Source organism: Pongo pygmaeus, chromosome 2 (genome assembly GCF_028885625.2).
Source record: "Pongo pygmaeus isolate AG05252 chromosome 2, NHGRI_mPonPyg2-v2.0_pri, whole genome shotgun sequence".
NCBI classification, from domain to species: Eukaryota; Metazoa; Chordata; class Mammalia; order Primates; family Hominidae; genus Pongo; species Pongo pygmaeus.
The window spans coordinates 111,520,702-111,546,743 of record NC_085930.1 but is presented as its reverse complement, the minus strand read 5'-3'; the positions used below and the strand labels follow the sequence as shown (position 1 = coordinate 111,546,743).

Here is a 26,042-nt window from a genome sequence, read left to right as displayed (position 1 = left end):
CTCAGTATTCAACATTTAGAAATCAGGGACTCTCATAAAAATACAGATCCCTGGTCTCTTGGCTGGAGTCAGCATGTCAAGGACCAGGGGGTGTCACCGGGAAGTGCTGTGAGTGGCGGCTGCCCCCAGATACAGCCCTCAGAATGTGCAACTCTTGCTCTCACCGCTCAGAGAAATTTAGGGTATGAAGAAAGCTTTTCTGCAGCCACGCACCTTTGTTCTACAGATGAAGAAACTGAGTCCCAGGCATATGAAGATGTGATTTGCCAGAGTGATAGGACGAAGTTGAGGGAGCAGAACCAAGGCTGGGCGTCCTTTCTCCAAACTCTTGGAACCGTGCTCCTGGCCGGCACCCCAGGCCTCTCGGCTTCCAGCAGGTGGCAGTTGTGGTGCTGGTTTCCTGCCATTGCCTCTTTCTGGCATTCCTTTCCCCCCTCTCCTGTTCCTCTCTCCTCCTTTGCTTTTGCTTGAGCTTTCTCTCACTAGGTTTTTCCTCTTTCTCTCTCATCTTTTATTCTTCCCTCTCCCCTTGCTGTTTTCTCAGATCTCCTGCCAACTGGGTGAGTGTTTAGGGCTGCTTTCCTTCTAGACAGCTCTTCTGCACACTCTGCTCACCTTGCAGCTACTCAGGTCTCTGTTCTCCTGGGCTTAGAGCCCTCAAGCTCCAGCGTGCAGGCAGGAGGCCCAGAAACCCTGTTGGAATGATCGCACTCCCTCTCTGGAGGTGGCCACCACTCAGAGCATTTAACTCCTCTGTGGAGGAGGAGATCCCTTGATCCTAGATAGGCTGACTTCTTCTGAGAGGCCAGAGATCTGTATTTCTTCTTTTCTTTTCTTTTTTTTTTTTTTTTTTGAGACTGAGTCTAGCTCTGTCACCAGGCTGGAGTGCAGTGGCCTCATCTTGGCTCACTGCCCAACCTCTGTCTCCTGGGTTCAAGCGATTCTCCCGCCTCAGCCTCCCGAGTAGCTGGGATTACAGGCACGTGCTGCCACGCCCAGCTAATTTTTGTATTTTTAGTAGGGACGGGATTTCACCATGTTGGCCAGGATGGTCTCGATCTCCTGACCTTGTGATCTGCCCACTTGGCCTCCCAAAGTGCTGTATTTTTATTGTTTTTAGAGGGAGTTTCACTCTGTCGCTCAGGCTGGAGTGCAGTGGTGTGATCTTGGCTCACTGCAGCCTCCGCCTCCCGGGTTCAAGCAGTTCTTCCTGGTTCAGCCTCCCAAGTAGCTGGGATTATAGGCGTCCACCATCACACCCATCTAATTTTTTTTTTTTTTTTTTGTATTTTTAGTAGAAACGGAGTTTCATCATGTTGGCCAGGCTGGTTTTGAACTCTTGACCTCAAGTGATCTGCCCTCCTCGGCCTCCCAAAGTGCTGGGATTACAGGTGTGAGCCACTGCACCCCGCCGAGATCTGTATTTTTACATGAGGTTCTCTGAGTGTTAAATGTTGGTCACTAATTTAGAGCTATTGCCTTTGCTGTAAAATGTAAGCGTTGTCTCAGGCACCTGGCAGGTTTTTTGAAGCTGGCATGTCACCTGAGAATCAGTGCAAATCCATAGACGGAGGGGCCTCCTCCTAGCCGCTCTCTGCAGCTGAGGATCTAGCCCCAGTCAGGTGGAGAATGGACACAGCTGCTTCTACAGCTCCACACCTTCCAGGTGCTGAGCAGGCTCCAGCATGCTTTCTTCACTCCCTGGTGGCCCTAACTGAAGCCCACATCCTGGGTAGGAGGGTCCATTCCAAATCTTATGCCTTGGAAAAAACCTAGGAAGGGTTATACCTCTGAAGAGGTAAAGAGTCCTTTTAGGTTATTTTACTTTCAAAGTGGTGCCATAAGAATGGTAGGTATTGGATTGACATCTGCTGAGCAATTACTAGATGGCTCCACCTGCCTCATGCTGCAGGCTGGGCACGTGTCTGTGCTGGATAGGCAGGGGATTCACAGACTAGACCTGCCACCGGCTGCTGCTCTCTCCTTCCCTTGTTCCATCACTCATCGCACACTTACTGTTGCCTGGCAAAGTAGTAAGGGCTGGGCTGAAGGTAAGGTGGATAATTCAAAGCCTTTTCTCTTGATGGGCTCACAATTAGTAGGGAAGAGCCACAGAGAATACATTTCTAACATCGTAGTGAAGTCATTTATGTACTGAGAACTGTGGAAGCCAGAGAAGAGAGGTTAAGGGAGGCTTTGCAATACAGAGTGACATTTGAATGATATTTTAAGATGGAGTTTGCTAGGCAGTGAAGGGCATTCTAGGGAGCTAAAACAGCTGGTCTAAAAACTCAGATTTGTGAAAAAAAATGTGTTTGGAAAATGGTGAGAAGTTGGTATGCCTTAAGTGAAGGGAAATTGGAGAAAATAGCAGAGGCTGGGCTTGGTAAGAAAGGCTGTTAGGGTGTTGAGTTAGCTGCTTTAACAGAGACCAAAGTAATTGGAACTGTGGCCTCAATAAGGTAGTTGTTTATTTCTTTTACTTTTAAAAGTTCAAGTGGAAGGAGGTCCAGGAGCTCTCTCTCTACCAGGGTGTTTCAGGCAGCTGAGGTAGCTCTGGTCATTTCCTGGGCATTGCCTTTACTAATTCAGCTGAGCATGGCTCCAGCACCAGGCCAACTGCAGCTGGACAGACAGAAAGGGCATGACTTGGAAGTTCTGTTATGTCCTGTTAACCAGACATGTGGATACACCTTACTGCAGGGAAAACTGGGAAACACAGTTTTTAGCTGGTTGGCTGTGGGCCCAGCCACATCTTGGGGGTTGCATGACCAAAAGGAAGAAGTGGCAATTGCATACTGGCAAACACTCAGTAGCCTCTCCTGTAGAAATGTAGAGGCAGAATGATGAAGCACTTTATAGGGAGCTGGGAGGTGTTTAAAGAAGAGCAATAGTGTGATTTAAAAAGCTCTTTGAGAGGCTGAGATGGGAGGGTCATTTGAGGTCAGGAGTTCGAGACTAGCCTGGTCAGCACAGTGAGATTCTATTTAAAACAAACAAATAAATAAATAAATAAATAAGCTCTTTTCCAGAAATGGCACCAGCCACAGTGTGGCCGGCCACCATGGGGCATTACAGTAACTGGGCAAGGAGGCAATGCCGAGGAGTAAGCCTCCCCTGATGGTTGAGCCTGGCCTTTTGATGGTTTGACAGGCTGGGGGTCGGTGGGATTTTGGGCTGTTGTTATTGCATATCTACCTGAAGCCATGGACCTTTGGGCTTTGGGATTGGTCAGGAAATTGATGTCCTTCATTTGAGACTTATTTGAGAACACATTTTTACTTGTTTACATTAGCTTGTTACTAATGTGAATTGCAACTGTGGGGAAATGGTGACCACAGAGAGCATAAAGCGTTCCTTTCCTCCAGGGTGGGCCAGCAGTGTCCATTCACAGCAGGAACTTGAATAAGCTCCTGTCCTACGCAGGCCCCTGACCCTCCGTGGTTCTGCAGACGAGTTAGTAAATTCTTGCCTCTGCTTCCTGTGCTTTAAAGGGGAAAATTATTCCAACACCTCCCTAATTTGTGAGTATGTTTCATTTTACATGCCTACCACAAGTATGAAGTCTTCCACCTGTTTAGAACAAAAACTTCCTGATGATGACATCCTGGGAATTCCCCAGCATTTCAAGTGCACCCTCCTAGGAGCTGGGTAGCAGGTGTTGGAGGGAAGATCACAGCTTTTAGTGGAACAGCTGAGGCTGCTCCTACCTGTCATGCTTAGTTAGCTGAATCAGCTTGACCAACAAGATGTCCCACAGCTCTCGTGCATCCCAGCTTACTGATCTGTAATAACAGGCAAATCTCTGTGTGCCAGGTTGCCGGGAGGGTGAGACAATGCTCTGGCTTGATGTTTGGCATGGTGAAAGCATTCCTGGGGAATTCTTGTTTTTTTTTTTTTTTGAGATGGAGTCTTGCTCTGTCGCCCAGGCTGGAGTGCAGTGGTGCAGTCTCGGCTCACTGCAAGCTCCGCCTCTGGGGTTCACACCATTCTCCTGCCTCAGCCTCCCTAGTAGCTGGGACTACAGGTGCCCACCATCACGCCCGGCTAATTTTTTGTATTTTTAGTAGTGATGGGGTTTCACCATGTTAGCCAGGATGGTCTTGATCTCCTGACCTCGTGATCTGCCCGCCTCGGCCTCCCGAAGTGCTGGGATTACAGGCGTGAGCCACTGCGCCTGTCCTCCTGGGGAATTCTTGAAGACTTTTCTGTTACGTTTACCTGATGTCAGGCCTTGGATGTGTCCTCTCCTTGAGGCAAACATGGTGTCTCCTTCCATGGGGGTCCATGGGGCTTTTGGCCTTGTGGCCAAGGTCAGGGAGAGCTGCACGGGCCATCTCCATAATCCTATCCCATGTCCTAATTCTTTGGGCCTTTAAAGCATCTAAAAATTTGCTGCTAATATTTATAAGGCTGGTCACGTCACAGAAAAATCAAATATACAGAGTTTTGTTTTTTTTTTTTAAACAGAGTCTTGCTCTGTCACCCAGGCTGGAGTGCAGTGGCGTGATCTTGGCTTACCGTAACCTCTGCCTCCCGTGTTCAAGTGATTCTCTTGCCTCAGTCTCCTGAGTAGCTGGGCTTACCGGCATGCGCCACTATGCCTGGCTAATTTTTGTATTTTTAGTGGAGACAGGGTTTCACCATGTTGGCCAGGCAGGTCTCGAATTCCTGACCTCAAGTGATCCACCAGCCTCAGACTCCCAAAGTGCTGGGATTACAGGTGTGAGCCACTGCGCCTGGGCCAGAGTTTTTTAAAAAGGCATTTTGTCATAGTCTTACCTTTTGATACTTTATCTCCCTGGTCATATGCTTTAAGGAAAAAGATATAACATGGGCACAAGGACCCACACTGTAAACAGGTTGACCTTCAGCCCTGGAAACATGGAAGGACGGGTCAAGTTTCAACTTTTGAGCAACTGGAAGCATGCTCATAAGTGAGACATTATTCTTAGATTTCTTAGAAGGGACTTTTTTTTTTTTTTTTTTTTTTTTCCTGGAGTCTGTTGCCTTCCCCACCACCAAACAGCATTGACACCAGATGATTCCAGCCTGTTGTGTGGGTGTGTCATGCGAGAATGTGTTGGTTCCCTGCCTGTTCTACTAGGGATAGGCTGGCACTGCCTTTTGTGGAGCTGCTGTGGAGACAGTTTGACCAGATCCATGTTTAGCCAAGAGATGCTACCGACTAGGTGTCAGCCCCGTTTAACCCCATGTCCCCTCAGTTACATGGTGGCATTTTATGGCTGTGAGGTCTTTCCCAGAGATGAACTTCATGGGAACTCACTCTTTACTTGATAGTGAGAAGAGGAAATATTGCTTATTATGGGCCCATCTTGAGCCTTTGGATGGTGGTTTATTGCTAGTGGGAGATGGGAAGAAATATGAGAAATCTTCTGCCTTGAGGTTGGACTATTGCTCTGCCTGGGGGAGGACATAACTTCTGTTCCCAGCAGAGCTTTGCAAAGTGACAGAGCAGGTCTGGTCTTGTTTTTGGCTGGATGAAATACCAAGTATGCTTGCTGTGACATTTCCCCCATGAGGCAGAGAAGTCCCAGCAGTGAGATATAGTCCCCCCTCCAGGACTAAAGCTCCAACTAAAATTCTGAATGTCCTCACTTTCTCATTTTTAACCCTTTCCTTGGCATTTTGGAAAACGATGCTGACTTCCTGAGTGGAAATGCTCTATGGCAAAGCTTTGCATATTGAATTGAGGGAGAGCAGTTGGTATGGAATGGTAAGAAGCTGCGGGAGGGGTGGGTGCTGACAGGTGTTTTCAGTGGGCTCCTGCCCAAAGAGTGATGAGTCATAACTCTACATTCTCTTTTCTCACGAATCCATGTTTTTTGCACCTGTTGAATGGCTTTCTTATTTGACACAAAGTCTCTGGCATTGCTCTTCTTCCAGGCAGAGGTGTTCCATGTTCTACCTGAGTGTGTACAGGCCCCACAGTTACTGCCTTTCTGCCTTCCTGGCCTTGGCTCAAGCAGGGGGAACAGGGAAGGGACTGGTTCTCCCTGCTGTTCCTGCTTTGGTTCTGCAGTGAACCTCTGCCCCTGGCCCTTCCTGCTCCCTGTGACAGTAGCCTCCCGTGTGGAGCACCCCAGGATCTACTCCCACTGACTGCACCAGTCATTTCCTGTGTGTGTGCAGACATGCATGCATGTGCGAGTGAATGCTCACGTGTAAGACTGGGCCTTTCTCCTTTAATTTTATCTTACCATGTTTAGGAATACCTCATACTTTTGGTTCATCCTCAGCATCTCCTCTTTATTTTCCCTGCTGTTGTGTGGTTTTATTTGTCACAAGTATATATATATTTTTTCTCTCCTCTGCCCCTTCTAACATCTTGGAGAGGGATGGAGACTGAAGAGTGAGTTTGGTCCTCCACTTGATCCAGGTTCTCATTTTTGTTTTCTACTTCAAAGCAAGAACTTGGTACTGTGACTTTGATAAGAATTGACCTCAGGCCCAGCAAGATTTCTCATGCCTGTAATCCCAGCACTTTGGGGGGCCAAGGCAGGAGGATTGCGTGAGCCCAGGAGTTCGAGACCCACCTGGGCAATATAGGGAGACCTTGTCTCTACAAAAAATAAAATTAGCTGGGTTTGGTGGTGCACATCAGTGGTCCTGGCTACTCGGGAGGCCAAGGTGGGGGGAATGCTTGAGGCCCGGAGGTCAAGGCTGCAGTGAGCCAAGATTGTGCCACTGCATTCCAGCCTGGGCAACAGAGTGAGACACTGTCTTAAAAAAAAAAAAAAAAAAAGAATCAACCTCAGTAATATTCTTATCTTTTGAATAATTTTTCTTTGTTGAAGACTCATTCCTAGAACAAAATACCAAGTTAACTCTCCTCTCCTGTCTAGTTGTGTGCACCACAGGCACTAGGTTTATTTATGGGTTGACAAAACCACTGCTGCTCCCATGGGCTGTTTCCCATCATAGGGAATGCCTTATGCAAATGGGCTGATATAGTGGATGATGCCAGAATTAGTTGATAGATAATTATCACTCACCCATTAGCACTTATTTAATTCAGTCTCTGTGTTCTGCTTTGATGAGTAAGCACTGGGATAGAGAAGTAGGGTACATATCCTGGTTATGTTTGCCATGTTGTCATGTTTGCAATTTAAAGGCCTGCATTAATGTGCTTTGTGTGAATTGGTTCTCCGTCACAGGCATTAGTATGCACCCCCTGAGCACAGCCTGGGCCAAGAGCTGTGGGGTACAGGTGGTGGATCAAGGGTAGCTGTGTATGGAAGTTTGCCCTCTCCCAACAAGATGAGTCAGATACTGAAATACCCACAAGACACTTAATAAGTGTAGTAACTGAAGTTCTGACAAAATGGCATGTCAGTATAGAAAGGGTAAGAGAGATTAATTCTGCTCGGTGTGCTCAAAACACCAAGCTATTCCTTAAAGGATGGGCACCTATTGGTGTAATTGCTGGATGCCCCATAAGGATGTAAGTGTTTCAAGGGCAGGACCATGACTCTTGTGTTCACCACTGTGTCTCCTGTGCCCTTGGTACTCAGGATTCAAATGGATGGATCGATGGAAGGAAGGAAGTGTGGATGAATGAACAGATGAGTGAATAAATTAAATGAAGGCAAAATTCTAGATGGGAGGATAGCTTCAATGGTAAAAGAGCGGCATGAAGAAGTTAGGCATATTGGTGAAATTAATACTGGTTTGGCTGACATGTAGAACGCTTGAAGGAGAATGGCCAGAGAAAGGGTTGGAGGAAAGACTTAACTCAGATGATAAAAGCTCAAAAATTTTGGCTTTTCTTCCTAAATAGTGGACACTAAACAGCAGGAAACATTTGGGTAGGTCTTGGCCGTAAGCATGCACAATTCAAAGTTTTGAGACTAGAATTTAAATTGGAAAAAGACTCCTGACATAGCCTTGTCTAGCTTCTTCGTGCTGTAGATAAATAACCGAAGATACCTGCCGCAGGCTACAAGTTTAGTTAACTAGCAGCGAGGCCATAGCCATTTCTGGGCTCTCATTTCTTGGTTGTCTTGTCTTTAGATGTGTGCAACAGCACCGATCTTCCGGAAGTCGAGATCATCAGCCTGCTGGAGGAGCAGCTGCCCCATTATAAATTAAGAGCCGACACCATCTACGGTTATGACCACGACGACTGGCTCCATACACCTCTCATTTCTCCAGATGCCAACATTGACCTCACAACCGAGCAAATTGAAGAGACGCTAAAATACTTCCGTAAGTAGTTGTCCATGTGTGTTGTGATGGCAGTATCATGACCAGGTCTTCTTAGCCATGGCCCCAAATAAGATCTTGTACTGGCTACCCTGTGCTGTGGCTTGCCACCTCTGGAAAGGTGGTCAAAGAAATGCGGCTGTAGCGGTTAACCACACAAAAGGTCCCAATTTTATAAATGTTCTGAATAGAAATTTTAGAGGAGTGAGGACCAAGTAAGATTTTCATTTGAACCAACTTTTTATGTATGTATTTTTTTGAGATGGAGTCTGGCTCTCTTGCCCAGGCTGGAGTGCAGTGGTGCGATCTTGGCTCACTGCAACCTCTGCCTCCTGGGTTCAAACGATTCTCCTGCCTCAGCCTCCCGAGTAGCTGGGGCTACAGGCGTGCACCACCATGCCCGGCTAATTTTATATTTTTAGTAGAGACAGGGTTTCACCATGTTGGCCAGGCTGACCAACCTGACCACTCCTGACCTTAAGCCACCCACCTTGGCCTCCCAAAGTGCTGGGATTATAGGTGGGAGCCAACTTTTTTTTTTGACTGTACAGAAGAATTTGAAAAGGTTCCTATTTCTGTTTCTTACCAAAAATACAAATCCTTAGAAACTCACTGGGAAGGAGTTTGTCTAAATTTAAAACCAAAGATATTGGGAATATCCAGGCTTCTCATTTATGTGACATAGCGAAATATGTGTACCAAGGCTGATAACTCTTGTGTGAAAACTCACTAAGCTGGATATTTGGAGAGTCCAAATAATCACTGCAGCAGCAAACCAGTCATGCTGATGGGCTGCAGAGCTGATACCTGGTAGGGTGAGCAGTAAACTAGGTGAGTGTTTTCAGTGTGGTCATGGTGGCCAGGGTGTGAAACTTGATATTGCAGACTTGAAAAAAATGATAATTTAAAAAATGAATACTTTATGATTCTGATATTTATTCAAAATGTGCCTTTTTAGAAGTAATTTCACTCTTTAAAAACTTATGGCAGACAATAATTTACATATCTACGTATCACTGTGTCACTTAAAAAAAAGTATAGCAATCCTCCTACCTGCAGATAACTTGGTTCAAAAACAGCTTATATCGCGTCTTTAAAGATTTCTTGTAATTGTTTTTACTAATACAGGCTGATCTCTCCAATTTTCTTGAATTTGTGAGATTATTTGTAATAAACAAATTGGTACTACAAGTTTCTCCTTTAGAGTGTATCTAGGGATGTTTTCAGGTTCTCTTTATTAGATATTAATAAGAAAAAAGTTTTGCTTACATTGACCCATAAACCCTACAGAGTCTTCATGAATACTGCAGATAATCAGTTTCAATATGGATAATAATAGAATAATCCACGCTAGGGTAGATATGAAGCATGTTAGACTTGTACTCATATTGAAGTTGAAGCTTTAGAATTTCTAGTGTGTCTTGTGGCATATAGGAGGCTCTTAGCAAGTCATTTTGTTGATTCATGACGTCTGTACCACCAAGGAGATATGTGGTATCGTGTGGAAAACTGAGTCTACAGTAACCTCCTTGGTAGATTTTGTATTTGCTTTTTTCAGACCATAGACATCTGCAAAAAAATTCACAAGAGAATAGTAGAGTTTGTAACAGAATTATTTTTTGAGAAATCTCTCTGTGTTACTTACCTCTCCTTAGGAGACTCTCTTGTGATTCTGCAGTACCTATCATGGCCATTTCTCTCACAGGAGGCTCCTGGGTCCCATTCATACACTTTTTTTTTTTTTTTTTTTTTTTTTTTTTGAGACAGGGTTTTGCTCTGTTGCCCAGGCTGGGGTGCAGTGGTGCACATATGGCTTACTGCAGCTTTGACTTCCTGGTCTCAAGCAGCCCTCCCACCTCAGCTTCCTGAGTAGTTAGGACTACATGTATGTACCATGTACCACCACGCCCAGCTAATTTTTAATTTTTTTTTTTGGAGAGATGGGGTCTCCCTATGTTGCCCAGGCTGGTGTCAAACTCCAGACCTCAAACAATCCTCCTGCTTCAGCCTCCCAAAGTGCTAGGAAATCAGGTGTGAGCCACTGCACTTGGCACCATTCACACTTTGATTAATCACTGACATTTACAGTGTAATTGGAAGACCATCCATGGGCAACACCACACAATTTTCAGAGAACATTCACACAAATTGCCTCATTTCATTCCTGTAAAATGCCTACAGTTGGGTAGGGCTGGTTTTATTATAGGTGAAATGGATGTGTGAAAGGCTCAGTGTTTACTCCATGACACTGAGCCACGGTTTCAAAAATCTGTTTAACAGTAGACTTGAGGGCGGGTGTGGTGGCTTACACCTGTAATCCCAGCTCTTTGGGAGGCCGAGGTGGGCGAATCACCTGAGGTCGGCAGTTTGACACCAGCCTGACCAACGTGGAGAAACCCCATCTCTACTAAAAATACAAAAATTAGCCGGGCATGGTGGCAGATGCCTGTAATCCCAGCTACTCGGGAGGCTGAGGCAGGAGAATCACTTGAACCTGGGAGGCGGAGGTTGTGGTGAGCTGAGATTGTGCCATTGTACTCCAGCCTGGGCAACAAGAATGAAACTCCATCTCAAAACAAACAAACAAACAGTAGACTTGAACAGAGAGTGAGTGTCTTTTTTGTTTGCTTTGTTTTTAGTTATACGGTTAAGAAAAAAGAAGAAATCCTGGTAGTAGATAACACAACTTATGATAAAACTGGAAGAACCAAAATAAACATTGAGCAGAGATTCTGAAAGTTCTTAGGGCATGCTTGCGTCCAAGCCTTAACTTAATTCTGTATCTTCTTCTGTGGTTCCTGTAGTTAGAGCAACATAGCTATTTCCTAAATATCTGTTAATTCAACGATCAGGTGTTAACTCTTAAATACAGGACCCTGTAGAGCAGATCTGTCTCACTAAGGTCCTACGACCCCTAAAGGGTCTGTAGAGAGAATTTAGGGGTTCCATGCACTTATAAAGGGGCAAAAAAATTACACTTTTATTTTTATTAACTTCTAACTGAAATGTAGCATTTCCTTTAATTATGAACATAGACACACATAGGCACAGTGGTATTAGCAGGACCTGTGATATTGTCACCAGTAGAAATCACAGATATTTTCATGTCATGCTTCAGTGGAAGCAGATACTTTGAATAAGTGCCTTTGTTCATCACTGCCATGAAGTTACATTTGTTGTTAAATGTGCTGATAGATCTTTTATTTCATGTTACAGTTGGGTAGAGCTGTTTTTATTATAGGTGAAATGGACGTGTGGAAGGCTCAGCGTTGTGGAATACAGTGTTATGGAATCTGTCTTATTTTATTTTATTTATTTAGATCTTTTATTTCTTTTATTCTTTAATAAAGATGCACTTATCAGATATCACAGACTTTTTTGTCGTTGTTCATATCTCAGAGTTTTTCAAGTTTTAGATGCAATTGTTTTCCTTTTCACTCCTTTGTATTTTATGTCTTCAAAGCTTTCTTCTGAGGGAAGGGTCTGTGAGCCTTGCCAAACTGGCAGAGTGGTCACCAGAAGGCACAGGTTCAGAGTCCTGCTGTGTGCATGGTATCCTTTTTGGGTTTTGTGTGTTTGTTAACATGTGTGTAACCCTGGAGATGCTGTGACTCACCAGTGTGTTGAATCAGTTTTGAGGCGTGTGGGAAGACAAGGTAGCCTGCATTGATTAGGGCAGAGGTTCTTGGTTGTGGGCGGGCATGGGGATAAGGAGCGCTGGGGTTCTGATACGCTCCCCTAGGTGAGAAATCGTAGAGAAGAGGGCCAGCTACACATTGCTACGCAGATCAGAGCAGACACAGCCCCTTCCTGCACATCCTCCCCCTGAGTGGAGAAACGTGGCTTTACCTTTTAAATTTGGCCCTCACTTGGCTTCCTAAGAAGAGGCGAGAAAGCTTTGGGCATCCACCTTTGCCAGGTGGTAGAATGACCTTTTCAGAGAAGTTTTAGTGCTTCTCCCAGTCAGGTGGACTTATAACTCCTGAGTCTGAGAAACACAGAAAATTAAAATGACCCACAAAAGAAATATACCCACAACGATGGGACATTTGGGAGAAAGCATAGTCAACATACGGTACTTACAGTGTGCTGGGTCATCCTCAGAGTGGCCTGAATTTAATACTCTTGCATTCTGCACATGAGGATGACGAGGCTCAGGGAAGTTAGGGAGAAGTCACATACCTAGCAAGGTGAGTCAGACCTAGTTTGTCTGGTCTGACTCCATGTCTTAGCCAGTATCTCGGATTAGCTACAAAGGGGACAAGAAAACTTCTTGTTTAAGAATGAAACTCATCTGGTGAAATACAAAAAAACCAAAAACCCCATCAAAACCTTAGTTTCAAAATCTGTCAGTAGCTTATTTATTTGTAAAATATATGTCTAACATATTCAAAATTCATTTTTTTTCATGGCTCAGGGCATTGTCCCAAGTGACACTTAGCTTGATACAGCTTAATTTGAAGATGAGGTTTCTTTCTTCCCTGTGATTTTCACCTCCATCCTGTGGCTTGTAGGTCACACTTCCCTAATCCCTGGTGGAAATGACAGTGTGTGCTATAGACTTTTGTAGTCACATAACACGCGGCAGACAGCAGATATGAAAGCTGCTGCATTGGTCTTTAGGTGGCTATGAAACTCTTTTTGGTCCCTTCTTCCAGGGACTGTTCTAGGTAACTTTTTGGTTAAGGAGCATTGATTGAGGGAAAAAAAAAAAAAAAAAAATCCATATCTCACCTGCGTATGATCTGCTGACCACCCTCCCTGAGTTTACCTGGAGCAGCCTTTTTCCTAAGAAGAGAAGGTTATGAAGCAAATAAGAGTTTCAAAATATTGTTCCATCGTTTGCTTTTACCGTAAAGTAATATTAAGGAATTAGCCAACAGTATTTACTGAGTGACTGGTATTCACCTCTAATCCTTTGAGGACTTGTTTGCATTTCAGCTCAGGTTTTCACACTAAGGAGATAAAAACATCTCCTGGACCATTTATTTTTTTCCATGACCTAACCCAAGGACTTTGCACTGGGTTGGACCAATGCAGGCAGCTCTTGAGGCCTTCGGTGCTATCCTACCCTGAGTTGCTTCCCTTGCTTATGTGGGAGGAGGGAGGGGGGTCTGGGAACCTGCATATTAAACCAGCTCCCCTTGCCATTTTAACTTTTAAAAATTGAACTTAAAAGTAAACAACAACAACAAAGACCTTTAATCTAGTCCAACCATCATTGTTCACATGGGGCCCCTGAGGTGCGGGGTGCATTGACTTGCTAAGCCTTGCACAGCCAGGGTATGTGGGGCCAGGAATTCTGTGCAGGTCTCCCCACCACTCTAGAGTTGTGTCCATAAAGTAGAACCTATAGTAATATTATTATACCCCCATTTTCACCTTTGCTCATTCACTTGTGTCCACACGGTCACAGACGTAGCAAGCGTTTATACAGTTGGTTTTATGGGGCAACGAACCTCATGTTTTTTACTCATACAGGGCTCATCCCAGGAGAGTGGGAATTTGCTCAAGATAAGGCATGAGGACCCAGAGTATCTGGCATGGGGTTTAACTGGAATCCCTCTACCTCCACCACTGTATGTGGAGGCTTCTGTCTCCCCTCATCCTGTTTGACCCTTGAGCAGGGCGGACACAGTGGTTGCTCCCTTCTGGGCACTCTCCTGGCTTGGCTCCCAGTGCCTCACTTGCTCCCAGAGTTCCCTTTTGTCTCTCTGGATAGTCTTTCCAGCCTCTTTCACCAGTTATTTCTTTTTCCTCTTCCTCTGAGCTTCCAAATCAGTGGCTGTCAACCCTGATGCACCTAGAGCTTTAAAAAATATAGTCTGCCAGGTGCTGTGGCTCATGCCTGTAATCCCAGCACTTTGGGAGGCTGAGGTGGGTGGATCACCTGAGATCAGGAGTTTGAGACCAGCCTGGCTAACATGGCGAAACTCTGTCTCTACTAAAAATACAAAAATTAGCTAGGCATGGTGGCATGCACCTGTAATCCCAGCTACTCAGGAGGCTGAGACAGGAGAATCTCTTGAACCCGGGAGGCAGAGGTTGCAGTGAGCTGAGATTGCGCCACTGCACTCCGGCCTGGGTGACAGAGTGAGACTCCATCTCAAAAATAAATAAACAAACAAATAAAAAATAAAATAAAAAAAATACAGTCCTAGGCCAGGCGTGGTGGCTCACGCCTGTAATCCCATCACTTTAGGAGGCCAAGGCAGGCAGATCATATGAGCCCAGAAGTTTGAGACCAGCCTGGGCAACATGGTGAAACCCTATCTCTACAGAAAATTAAAACAAACAAACAAAATAGCTGGGTGTGATGGTATGCACCTTGTAGTCCCAGCTACTCAGGAGGCTGAGGTGGTAGGATTGCTTGAGCCTAGGAGGTGGACGTTACAGTGAGCCAAGATCGTGCCACTGTATTCCAGCCTGGGCAGCAGAGTGAGACTCTGCCTCAAAAAAAGAAAAAGGAAAAAACCAGCTCTGGAACCAATCCCCTGCAGATACCAAAATCCATGGATGCTCAAGTCCCTGATATGAAATGGCATAGTATTTGCATTTAACCTGTACACATCTTTCCACATACTTTAAGTCTAGATTATGTGTATTACTTGTAAATGCTATGTTTTTTGTTTTTTTGTTTTTGTGTGGTGTACTTTTTTTTTTTTGAGTCAGTCTTCTCCTGTCACCCAGGATGGAGTGCCTTGGTGCCATCTTGGCTCACTGCATTCTCAACCTCTCAGACTCAAGCCATCCTCCCACCTCAGCCCCCCCGTAGTTGGGACTATAGGCACATGCCACCATGCCTCGCTAACTTTTGTATTTTTTTGTAGAGACAGGGTTTTCACCATGTTGCCCAGGCTGGTCTCAAACTCCTTGGCTCAAGCATTCCTCCCGCCTCAGCCTCAGAAAGTGCTGGGATTATAGGAGTGAGCCACCATGTCCAGCCTAAAATTTTGTGTTGTTATTTTATATTGTTTTTTTCCCCCTGAATATTTTTGATCCGTGGTGGATACAGAGGGCTGACTATATATTCTCCCCAGGCCCCACCGTCAGGCATAGTCATTCTAATTGATCCTCAGGTGACTGTGATGTACTGCTCTAAATGTTGGCGTGCCCACCCTACTTCTGTCTATATCCTCTCTCCCAAGGCTGTAATACCAGCCGCATGTTGGTAACTGCCAAATGTATGCGCACCCTGACCTTCCCTTCCTCCCTCAGCCTCATGTACCCACATACTGAGATTATTAACTCATCCATTGCGGAAAGTGGATTGTTCCCCCCTCCACACACATTTGTCTTAATAAATACAACGTGGTTTACCCCATTTCTGTAGCCTCCTGGCCATCCACCGGCCCTGTTAATTCTTCCTCCAGATATATCCCAGACCCGTTCTCCGACCTGGCTGCTGCCACCCTTGATGAAGCCACTGCCATTTCATCCCTGGACAGCTGTAACTGCTCTCCTAGCTTCCACTCTTGCATCTCTGCTGTCCTCTTTGGACCCAGCAGCCTGGCTGGTCTTTTTTTGAAATCCAACTGGGTCATGCTGCTCCTTTGTTTCCCATTGCCCTTTGGATAAAATGCGGGGTCTTCGGAGACTCTGTGACCTGGCTCTTGGCTCTATCCAGCCAGCCTTGTTCCACCCTCTCCTTACCCTATAGCAGCCCCACCAGTGCTTCCAGACCCTCGAATACACCAAACTCCCATGACCTTGGATCATGCCGCTCCCTCGCTCCCCCTCTTCCTTTTCTTTTTTTGTTTTGTTTTTAAAGTTTTTATTTATTTCTCTTTGTTTTTTTCTTGAGACTGGGTCTTGATATGTTGCCTAGGCTGGCCTCGAACTCCTGGGCTCCAGCAGTCCTCCTGCCTCAGCCTCCCGAGTAGGCTGGGACTACAGGTGCATGCTGCTGTGCCCAGCTTCTTTTCTGTTCTTTGGTTCTCAACAGAAGTGTGCTGCCCATGACCAGCCTTCCTTGACCACCCCATCTGTAGCATCCCCCACTTCCGTTGCCTTTTTCCTGCCTTCACAGCTTTCATCACCCTTTATTTGCTTATGTAAAGATAACCAATCATTATAATAATGGCTCACATCTACTGAGTGCTTACCACTTGCCAGGGTTGTGCTAAATGCTTTACCTTTACGAGCACTGCAGGACATAGACACTAGATTTGTTGTAGTACATAATCCTCTTTTTGTTTAAATGATTTTTCAAATATATTACAATTGTTTTATCTAAATCGAATTGGCCTTTTAATCCTTGTCTCAAGATATTAAAGTTAGTTTACATAGATTTAACACTTTTTTATAGCAATGTAAATGGACTAAAATTTTTTTAAAAAGAACGCTTTTAATACTATTGATGAAATAATAAACACATTGATATAATTACATTAATAAGCAAAACAGGCGTGAACAGACAGGTTGGGAACACACACGACCATTTTTCCATTGGGAAAATGCTCAATTCACAAGAGCCCAGATGCTTAGGCACATGAGACAGTGGTCAGCTGGTCAGCAGTATCAGCAGGCTGTGGGCCTTTCCTTCCTTCCTCCGCTTCCCCTTCCCCTTCCCCCTCCCCCCTCCCCTCCCCCCTCCCCTCCCCACCTGTCCCCTTCCCTCCCCTCTCCTCCTTTCTTCTTTACCTTTCCTTTCCTTTTACCTTACCTTACCTTACCTTAATCTTGCTCTGTTGCCCAGGCTGGAGTGCAGTGGTGGCAATCACAGCTCACTGCAGCCTCGATCTCTTGGCCTCAAGTGATCCTTCTATCTCAGCCTCCTGAGTAGCTGGGACTACAGGTGCATGCCACCATGCCCAGCTAGTTTTTAAATGTTTTGTAGAGACAAGGTTTCACCATGTTGCCTTGGCTGTCTCACGCTCCTGGCCTCAAGTGATCCACCTCCCTTGGCCTCCCAAAGTGCTGGGATTACAGGTGTTAGCCATTATGCCTGGTCTTTTTTTTTTTTTTTTTTTTTTTGAGACAGAGTCTTGCTCTGTTGCCCAGGCTAGATTGCAGTGGCGCGATCTCAGCTCACTGCAAGCTCTGCCTCCCGGGTTCATGCCATTCTCCTGCCTCAGCCTCCTGAGTAGCTGGGACTACAGGTGCAAGCCCGGCTAATTTTTTTGTATTTTTAGTAGAGACGGGGTTTCACCGTGTTAGCCAGGATGGTCTCGATCTCCTGACCTTGTGATCTGCCCACCTTGGCCTCCCACAGTGCTGGGATTACAGGCATGAGCCACTGCACCTGGCCTTTTTTTTTCTTTAGAGACAGTCTTGCTCTGTCACCCAGGCTGGAGTGCAGTGGCGTAATTATAGCTTACTGCAGCCTCGAACTCCTGGCCTCAAGCAATCCTCCTGCCTTTCCTTCCCAAAGCTATGAAATTGCAGACAGGAGCCACCACGCCTGGCTGGTTTTTGGGGGCCATGGCAAGTGCAGGCTTGTCAGAGGAATCGGAGAAGCAGGGATTAGTTAGGAAAACCTCTCCACTTCTTGTGTTTCATGCCAGGTAGTGTTTGTAACTTCAGAACCCGCCCTTACCTTACCTACCTACCATGTTATGCTCATTTCACCTACTGTCCCCTGCTGTATAGGGAGTGCCTTGAGGGCAAAGATCATGTTAGTTTTGTTCCCTCTTCTGTACAGAGGGTGGAGCCCAGTACCTGGCACGGCTAAAGGAGGAATGTACTGCTGCTCTCTGTATTTCCAGGTACTCCTTGTTGACCTCTAGCCAAGACAAGGAACCTCCTTATGAGATGTCATCTTCTGAGCTCTCTTGATGAAGGGAATACCACGGTGATGATTGAACATGAAAAGTCTTGGCACAGTGGCTCACACCTATAATCCCAACACTTTGGGTGGCTGAGATGGGAGGATTGCTTGAAGCCAGGCATTTGAGACCATCCTTGGCCACCAAACGAGACCCCATCTCTACAAAAAAAGAAAAACAAAAACAAAAAAACAGGAAAAGTCTCATCCAGAGTATTTCCCACTGGGAGTTTTACTTTTAGCCTGTGTTTGTGTGGAATTGGACTATGTGTGGGAACATCCCAGCTCTCCTCCTCCTGTGACTAGTCATCCCTGGCTTTTTGTCTGTTTTTAGCTAAGTCCCTTTTTCTTTTTGGTGTGCTTAGATGTGGACATCTGTCAGTGCTCTGGCTTGGGGTCTCCACTTGCCTACATCTTCTTTGCTTTGGCTGTTGCCTCTCTGCAGGTGATGGCTACGTTTCTCTCTACTGCCTGGATATGTTGCCAGAATCTCGTAGAAACTGAACGTGTGCTTGTCATCCTCACACTAGCTCTTCTTACCACCTGCCCGACTTCCATAGAAACCCGGGGTGGACATGTGCCAGGCCCTCACCAATGACCCTGTCCATTCTCATAGGCACCTTCCCCTGCTCTCCTAAATCCACCGATGCTAAATTTGTACCTCAGTCCTGGTTCTGAAACCTGTTTCTCTGTCATCATAAAGAAATCATGGAACCTCTCTATACTTTGGTTTCCTTTTTTGGTGGGTTTAAGGAAGATTCTGTGACTTCGTTGGTGATGACATGGCATTGGGAGATAGGGTCCATTTCTGATTTTCAGAGTGAGGAAGCAGGCATGTGTGTTACTGTTTTAGAAAATTGTGGCACTTAACGCTGTTCTTCAACTCTTGGTACCTGGCCTTGTAATGAACACAAATGGTCTTTAAAAGAAGTTAGATTTTAAAAATAATATTTTTCTGGCTCACACTTTTAATCCCAGTGCTTTGGGAGGCCTAGGCAGGAGGACTGCTTGAGGCATTTGAGACCAAGCTGGGCAACATAGGGAAACCCCCATCACTATAAAAAAAAGTTTAAAAATTACCCAGGCGGTGCATACCTGTAGTCCTAGCTACTCGGGAGGCTAAGGTGGGCAGGTCACTTAAGCCCAGGAGTTCGAGGCTGTAATGAGCTGTGATCATGCCAGTGCATTCCAGCCTGGGCAATCGAGTGAGACTGTGTTTCAATAAAAAAGAAAAATAAATAAATAAATAAAAATAACATTTCTTTTCTTTTCTTTCTTTTTGCTTTTTTGAGATGAAGTCTGGCTCTGTTGCCCAGGCTGGAGTGCAGTGGCACGATCTTGACTCACTGCAATCTCCACCTCCCGGGTTCAAGTGATTTTCCTGCCTCAGCCTCCCAAGTAGCTGGGATTACAGGCATATGACACCATACCAGGCTAATTTTTGTATTTTTAGTAAAGACAGAGTTTCACCCTGTTGGCCAGGCTGGTCTCAAACTCCTGACCTCAGGTGATCCACCCGCCTCAGCCTCCCAAAGTGCTGGGATTACAGGCGTGAGCTACTGTGCCTGAATAAAATAATATTTCTATCACAAAAGTATGCTGATTTTAGGTGATTTGAAAATAAAAACAAAAAGATGACTAACATAGCAACCACCACTCACTTTTTGTGAGATTTTTTTTTGTTTTCTTTTCTGCAACACATTTATTTAAGGACATAATGCATTTTACATAAATATTGTATGTTGACCATTTCCCTTGGCATTACATTTCTTGAAAAACCCAATTTTCAGCATTGCTTAATATTCTGTCATTTATATTTGACCATTCATCTATTATTAGGAATCCAGGCTATTTCTGCTTCTTCCCCAAATAACACAAGGGTGAATACCCTTTTACTTCCGGATATCAGGCCAGATAGTACTTACAAGCAATTTGCCTGAAAACACTGAATTTGGTATTTAAGAAGCCTGAACACATCCTAAAGATTTTTTCATTCGATACCTGAGGAGGGATGTCTTACCTCTTTCTTAGTTTGTGCAGGTTGTTATTCATTAGTGAATGTTTGGAAAATAACAAACAGGTAATGGTCAGGAAGGTGATGACTAAAGTTTATGTGAGTATGGCATATCATTTCAAGAAAGATGGTTTTTTCCCTTAAACTCAAAGTTATCAAGAGATCAACTTCTCAAACTTTGTACCAAGGGCAGTTTTGTGGGGGAAAGCAGTAACGTATTCTATTTGTGGAGTTTAGCTAGAATTGATAGATGCACCTGATCCCTGTGGAGTAGTTGATGTCTCTGTGTGGGTTGGGTAACGTTGCTTTATAGTGAAACTTTTCTTCTTCTGTGTGCCTCTGAGAGGAGAGAAAATGGTTGGAGACCCACCAGTCCTGTGTTAGAGGGCCGTTTCTCCATCATCCACTGACTAAATACGTGACCTTGGGCAAATCACTTATCACTGCATTGGGACTCGGTTTCTTATCTGGAAATTAATCAGCATTAAATATTTTATGGTTCTCTGAATGTTTCTTTGAGAGATTTTCACTCTCTAGTTAATGGTATCCCATGATGAAGTTTTTTAAAATTGTTTTTTGTTTTATGGCCATTTCTTAATTTGAGTTTCTCTGTATTGCAAAATAAGCATTAAGAGAATACGGACCTTTAATTTTTGTTTTATAGAAATTGTAGTGTTGTTTTCTTTTTCAAATGCAAGTGCTATTAAATTGATTTCAGGTGATAATGTAGGGAACATCTTATAAGTATTCTCAGAACACTATAGACATATGCACTTAACTCTCTAAGCATGTTTTAAATTACACAGTACTTTTCTTGTTAAATATAGATATGTACAAGGTTTAAATTCTAGTAGATTACAAATTGTCGAAAATAATTTTCATCTTCAGAGAGTAAATTAATGGAGCAGAGTCCATGTCTGCTTAAATGGGCCAATATCCTCTTCCCAGGGCCTTGTGTTGAATAGGTGCCTAATGAATGCTTCTTAAATAAGCGAAAATGCAAAGACATGTTTTTAAATTTAAAAAATAAGCTTTTTCCTTCCTTATCTTTTTTCATAAAAACAAAACAAGATTTAAAACCCATGTATAGAAAAACAAGATCATTTTATTTGTTGCCACCTTCTAAAGATTGCCTTCATTTTAATTAAAATCCTAAGTGAAACAAAAATAGAGACACTGGCCAGATGTGGTGGCTCACACCTATAATCCCAGCACTCCCAGTGGCTGAGGCAGGAGGATTGCCTGAATCCAGGAGTTCAAGACCAGCCTGGGGAACATGGTGAGGCTCCGTCTCTATTAAAAAAAAAAAAAAAAAAGGTACAGATACCACAAAACGCAGTACACCTATACAAATTAAATGAATAAATAGCACACATTGTTGACCTTCTGAAGGGGAGTGTGGTCATAATTTTATTATTTTATGAGGTGGTGACCTAAAAGAAAACATAGGGTGTGTGTGTGTGTGTGTGTGGGTGGGTGTGGGTGTGTGTGTGTGTGTGTGTTTGGAGGAGGAGTACCTCTTGGAACATCAAAGAGTCTGTTGTCACCTAGACGTGTGCGTGGTGAGGCAGGGTTGAATGAAGGAAGGAAGGATAAATTATCGGGGTGGAGTAGGGGTTGTGCTGAGTTGGAAAGGGGATCTAATTGCCAGGAACTTTTCATTATCATCTGCTAACAAAGCTAATGGCAAGATGTATACATTATAATGTATTTATAAGTAGTTACCAAGAATTTCTCTTGTGTAAATGCCCAAGTACTCTGGCTATGTCCTTTCTGCCATCCCCAAGCTCTGGGGCCATTTTGTTTACAGGCAAGGACCTAAGTGAGCCCTGAGAATTGTGCCTTCTCTCTTCTCTTACTGCTCACATATGCAGTCTCTTTCTTGGGCCCATTTTTCACCACTGTTAGTTGACACAGATGTCTGCAGGATCAAAGGTAGAAGCAGAGATACCCTGGAGCACAGTCACTTCCTCTACATTAGCCAAATGCAGTCATGATGCCTCCACCCAGGTGTGGGCCTGGGTGCCAGGTGCTGAGTGGAATTCAGGGTGCCCGTCTTGGGGAAGTAATCAAAGGCAGCCTCGTACCAGGGTGCACGACAGCACCAGGAGCCTTTCACAGTGTCTGGTGAGCACTGCAGCCAGGTACTCATACTGGTCAGCAGACCTACCCTCATGGTCCCTGGGCTTACTTACTTTGTCACCTGTCACCTTCCAGGTTTCATTTTTTCTCATCAAACCAGATTCCAATGTTGAGTATTTATTTTTTTCTTTTTAAGAAGAAAAATGCCTGGCAAGCAATTCTGTACAGATTTTTCTTTTTCGTGTTATTTCAGCATATCTAAGACAAAGCTGGAACGGACTCAGGTGGGAAATTGACATGACAGCTCAGCTCACACTCTACCTCCTGTGATGGGCCCAGGCTACTGTGGTTCAGCTGAGTTTTGGCATGAATGGAATATGGGACCGTTTGAGCTTCTGGTTTACTTGTGTTTTGAGGCCTGTGGCACCTGCTATGTGACTTGCTGGACATAGGTGTGAGATTTCCCATACAGCCTCCCAGGCTGGCAGGAGGCAGACTCAGAACCATGCAGGCCGTGTACTGATGCTACCACACCCAAGCCCTTTTTCTTCTCTCTGTCCTTCCCAGAGGTAGGGTTGATTTTAATGAGAACTACATCGAGGCCAGGATGCACGTTGGCTCCTCAGTGCTCTGCCAAATGCCATCTCCCTGCTTTTGGATATGTTCTCTAAAAGCCAAGCTTTGTTCCCCCACCTTTCCCTGGAGGTGGGTTGGTGCCTGTGCCTGAAATGAGGAGGAGATGGTTTGGGAGGGGGTAGTTGACAGCAAGCTGTTCATTAGCAGCCTGCCTTCTGCCATGGGTGCTCAGTGACTGGCAGCAGCAATGTTTTAAAAAATAAAGATCAGGCTGGGCTCAGTGGCTCATGCCTGTAATCCTAGCATTTTGGGAAGCTGAGGCAGGCGGATCACGAGGTCAGGAGATGGAGACCATTCTGGCTCGATGGTGAAACCCCGTCTCTACTGAAAATAAAAAATTAGCCACGCGTGGTGGCACATGCCTGTAGTCCCAGCTACTCGGGAGGCTGAGGCAGGAGAATCGCTTGAACCCGGGAGGTGGAGGTTGCAGTGAGCTGAGATCATACCACTGCACTGCAGCCTGGGCAACAGAGTGAGACTCCATCTCTGAATAAATAAATAAAATAAAGATCAGAAGGAGAACTCTGCAGAAAGAAGCACCCTGCTTAGTTAATTTTCTGAAGCAAGTGGAAGGAAGGCCTCTTGTAAGGCTGTCTTTCATGTGAGCCCTATGGCCACCTCAAGGACGGAAGGTTAGGAACCCTCTTCCGGGTCTTGCTCTCTTCTGCCATAGGCTTCTTGGCTGGCCCGGCTTACAGGTGCCCTGACCAACAGGGAGGAAAGCTCTGGAGTCTGGAAGCAGGTTCCAGAGGGGAATTGGGACATCGGAGGGCTCTGTGTGCTAGCAGTAAGGAGGAGCACTGGGGACACATAGGAATTGGGAAGTTGTTTTGTTCAGATGGCCACATGGGGGCCTGGGCATGCCTGTGCTGATCACCTGTGAGGCATGGGGGAAGGTGGGATGCGGCAAGATCTGTGAGGTCTGAGACACTCAGGCAAACTCATAACTGCATCATTTATATACTTTATCGCTCAATTGTTAGTGTTCATTCATCTTTTTAATATATAAACTGAAATATTCATATACTCACACAACTAATAAGTACAAACTTAGAAATTTTATTAAATTCTTTTAAACATTTAAATTTGATTACAAATATATTTAATTAGATCTGCCTTAACATCACAGACCGAATCTATTAGATTCTCTTAAATGCTCACAAAAGAGAACATGTAGTTCTAGTAATGACAACAAAACTCCTGATACTCACACTTAACATAAGCATCAGTACTGTGGGTTTAATTCTTTTCTTTGTGAATTTCTGAATCTGTTTTGTATTTTTCCAGTGATCTGGTAATCTTAATAGATATTAAAGAAAATACGATCTCAGCAGCTGTGTTAGATTCCTAGGGCTGCCCTAACAAATTATCACAAACTTGGTGGCTTAAGACAATTGAAATTTATTCTCTCACAGTTCTGGAGGCCAGAGGTCCAAAGTCAAGGTGTTGGTACTGCTGGTTCCTTCTGGACACTCTGAGGGAGAATCCGTTCCCTGCCCCTCTTGCACTTTCTGGGGGCTGCTGGCCATCCTCGACGTTCCTAGGTTTGTGGCTGCATCTCTCCAGGTTCTGCTCTGTCTTCACGTTGCCCTCTCCTCTGTGGGCCTTTTCTCTTCTTCTCCTCTGAGGACACTTGTCATTGGATTTAGGGCCCACCTCAATCCAGGATGATGTCATCTCAAGACTTTTAACTGAATTACACTAGCAGGGCCGGGCACGGTGGCTCATACCTGTAATCCCAGCACTTTGGGAGGCCGAGGCAAGCAGATCACTTCAGGTCAGGAGTTCGAGACCAGCCTGGCTAAGGTGGCGAAACCCTGTCTCTACCAAAAATACAAAAAATTAGCCGGGCATGGTGGCGCATGCCTCCCAGCTACTCAGGAGGCTGAGGCAGGGGAGTCGCTTGAACCTGGGAGGTGGAGGTATTGCACTCCAGCCTGGGTGACAGAGTGAGACTCTGTCTTAAAAAACAAAACAAAACAAAAAAAGAAGAAAATGAATTACACCTGCAAAGACCTTTTTTACACCTTCACAGCTTCCAGGTGGACATTATCTTTGGAGGGGCCACCTTCAACCTGATGTCTTTTCCTGAAATGACAGATTATTTATATTTGGCCACTTGTGGTTGTGACCCGGTGTCCCATCCAAATGACACACTTCACCTGGAACATGTTTGAAAACAAACAAGGTTTGTTAGTGTCTTACTGTTATCATTAGCAGCTTTTATTGAGCTTTTATCTTCTAGGAATTTGGGGCCCCAGTGTGGGCAGTCAGCTCTCCTCTGGAGCCCTCTGGCCAGTCCGTCACCTTACAGCCCTAGGGCTGATCCTGCTCCTACCTGAGTATAGTCTGTGCCCACAGCGTCAGACCTTTCTGTTCTTGATACTTGCTTCCTCCTTCCATGTAGGGTTGGCTTATTCAGAGCCATCCTACTTAGAGACATATTTGTACACTATTTTATAAAAGGTATTAGTGGCAGAAACAGCAGTCATACACACCCACCTCTGCTGCTTCCTAAAATGGATTAAAAACAACTTCCTAATATATTTTCCCTTCCTTTATATATCAGTTGCCCTGTTCACTTGGTTGCTCTTTTCATTTTGATAGTCATTGAAGATTCATGGCCTTTACAGACTCACCTTGTCTCTTTTAAAACCATTATTATCTCTATACTCTTTTGGATGTTCAAATTGTCACAACACAGTGCATGGTAGTCCTTTTAAGATGGCTTTTAAGATACCTTTCTAAAAGGTAGAAGTCCTTTTATCACTTCTACCCCAAACCTTTTGAAGTGGTCTTTGCTTTCTTGAAACCTGGTGTTGCAGGTCCCTCTTGATTTTTCCCTGCCCCAAGACATGGAATCAGCCATTCTACAAGGAGCCCTGTTAAGGTCTAACCTAAATCTGGGCACCAGAGTGTTGACTTGCTGCTGGATGGATTGGAGGGGTGTCCTTGTTGAGCCACTTATGTGACAGAGCTGGAAAGAGTTGTTTTGTTTGTTTTTAATATCATGAAGTTACATAGATATTTTCAGTTTAACTCTTACTTTCCTGGTCATTTATTTTGTTCTTAAAAAAAAAAAACTTCTCAATTTGTTTTCTCTGTGAGGTGCTAACTTGAGTCTTTATCTTCTTTAATTGTACCTCTTCTTTTTTTCTTTCAAATTCCATTAGCAAATAATCCTTGGATGCTTTTTCATTCAGTTATCGAGAAGTGGAAAAGGCTTAGGACGGGGATCATTCCTGGTTTATATCCAGATGCTTTTGGTATTCTCTGTGCAATCCTGGGCAAGTGACTTAAACCACTAAGACCCCTTTC

The 26,042-nt window shown here is 44.7% G+C and overlaps 1 protein-coding gene across 7 annotated transcripts in view; it reads left to right on the top strand.

Moving 5' to 3' along the window:
- Positions 1-26,042, top strand: part of TRAK1 (trafficking kinesin protein 1) — a 137,537-nt gene that overhangs the window by 29,518 nt on the left and 81,977 nt on the right. For all 7 annotated transcript variants that reach the window (XM_054479771.2, XM_063661257.1, XM_054479765.2 and 4 more), the window contains exon 2: positions 8,035-8,229. Coding sequence is in view for 4 of the 7 variants with exons in the window: in XM_054479758.2 (XP_054335733.1) it covers positions 8,035-8,229 (195 nt within the window). In the remaining 3 variants the exon portion in view is untranslated. The remainder of the gene's footprint in view (positions 1-8,034; positions 8,230-26,042) is intronic.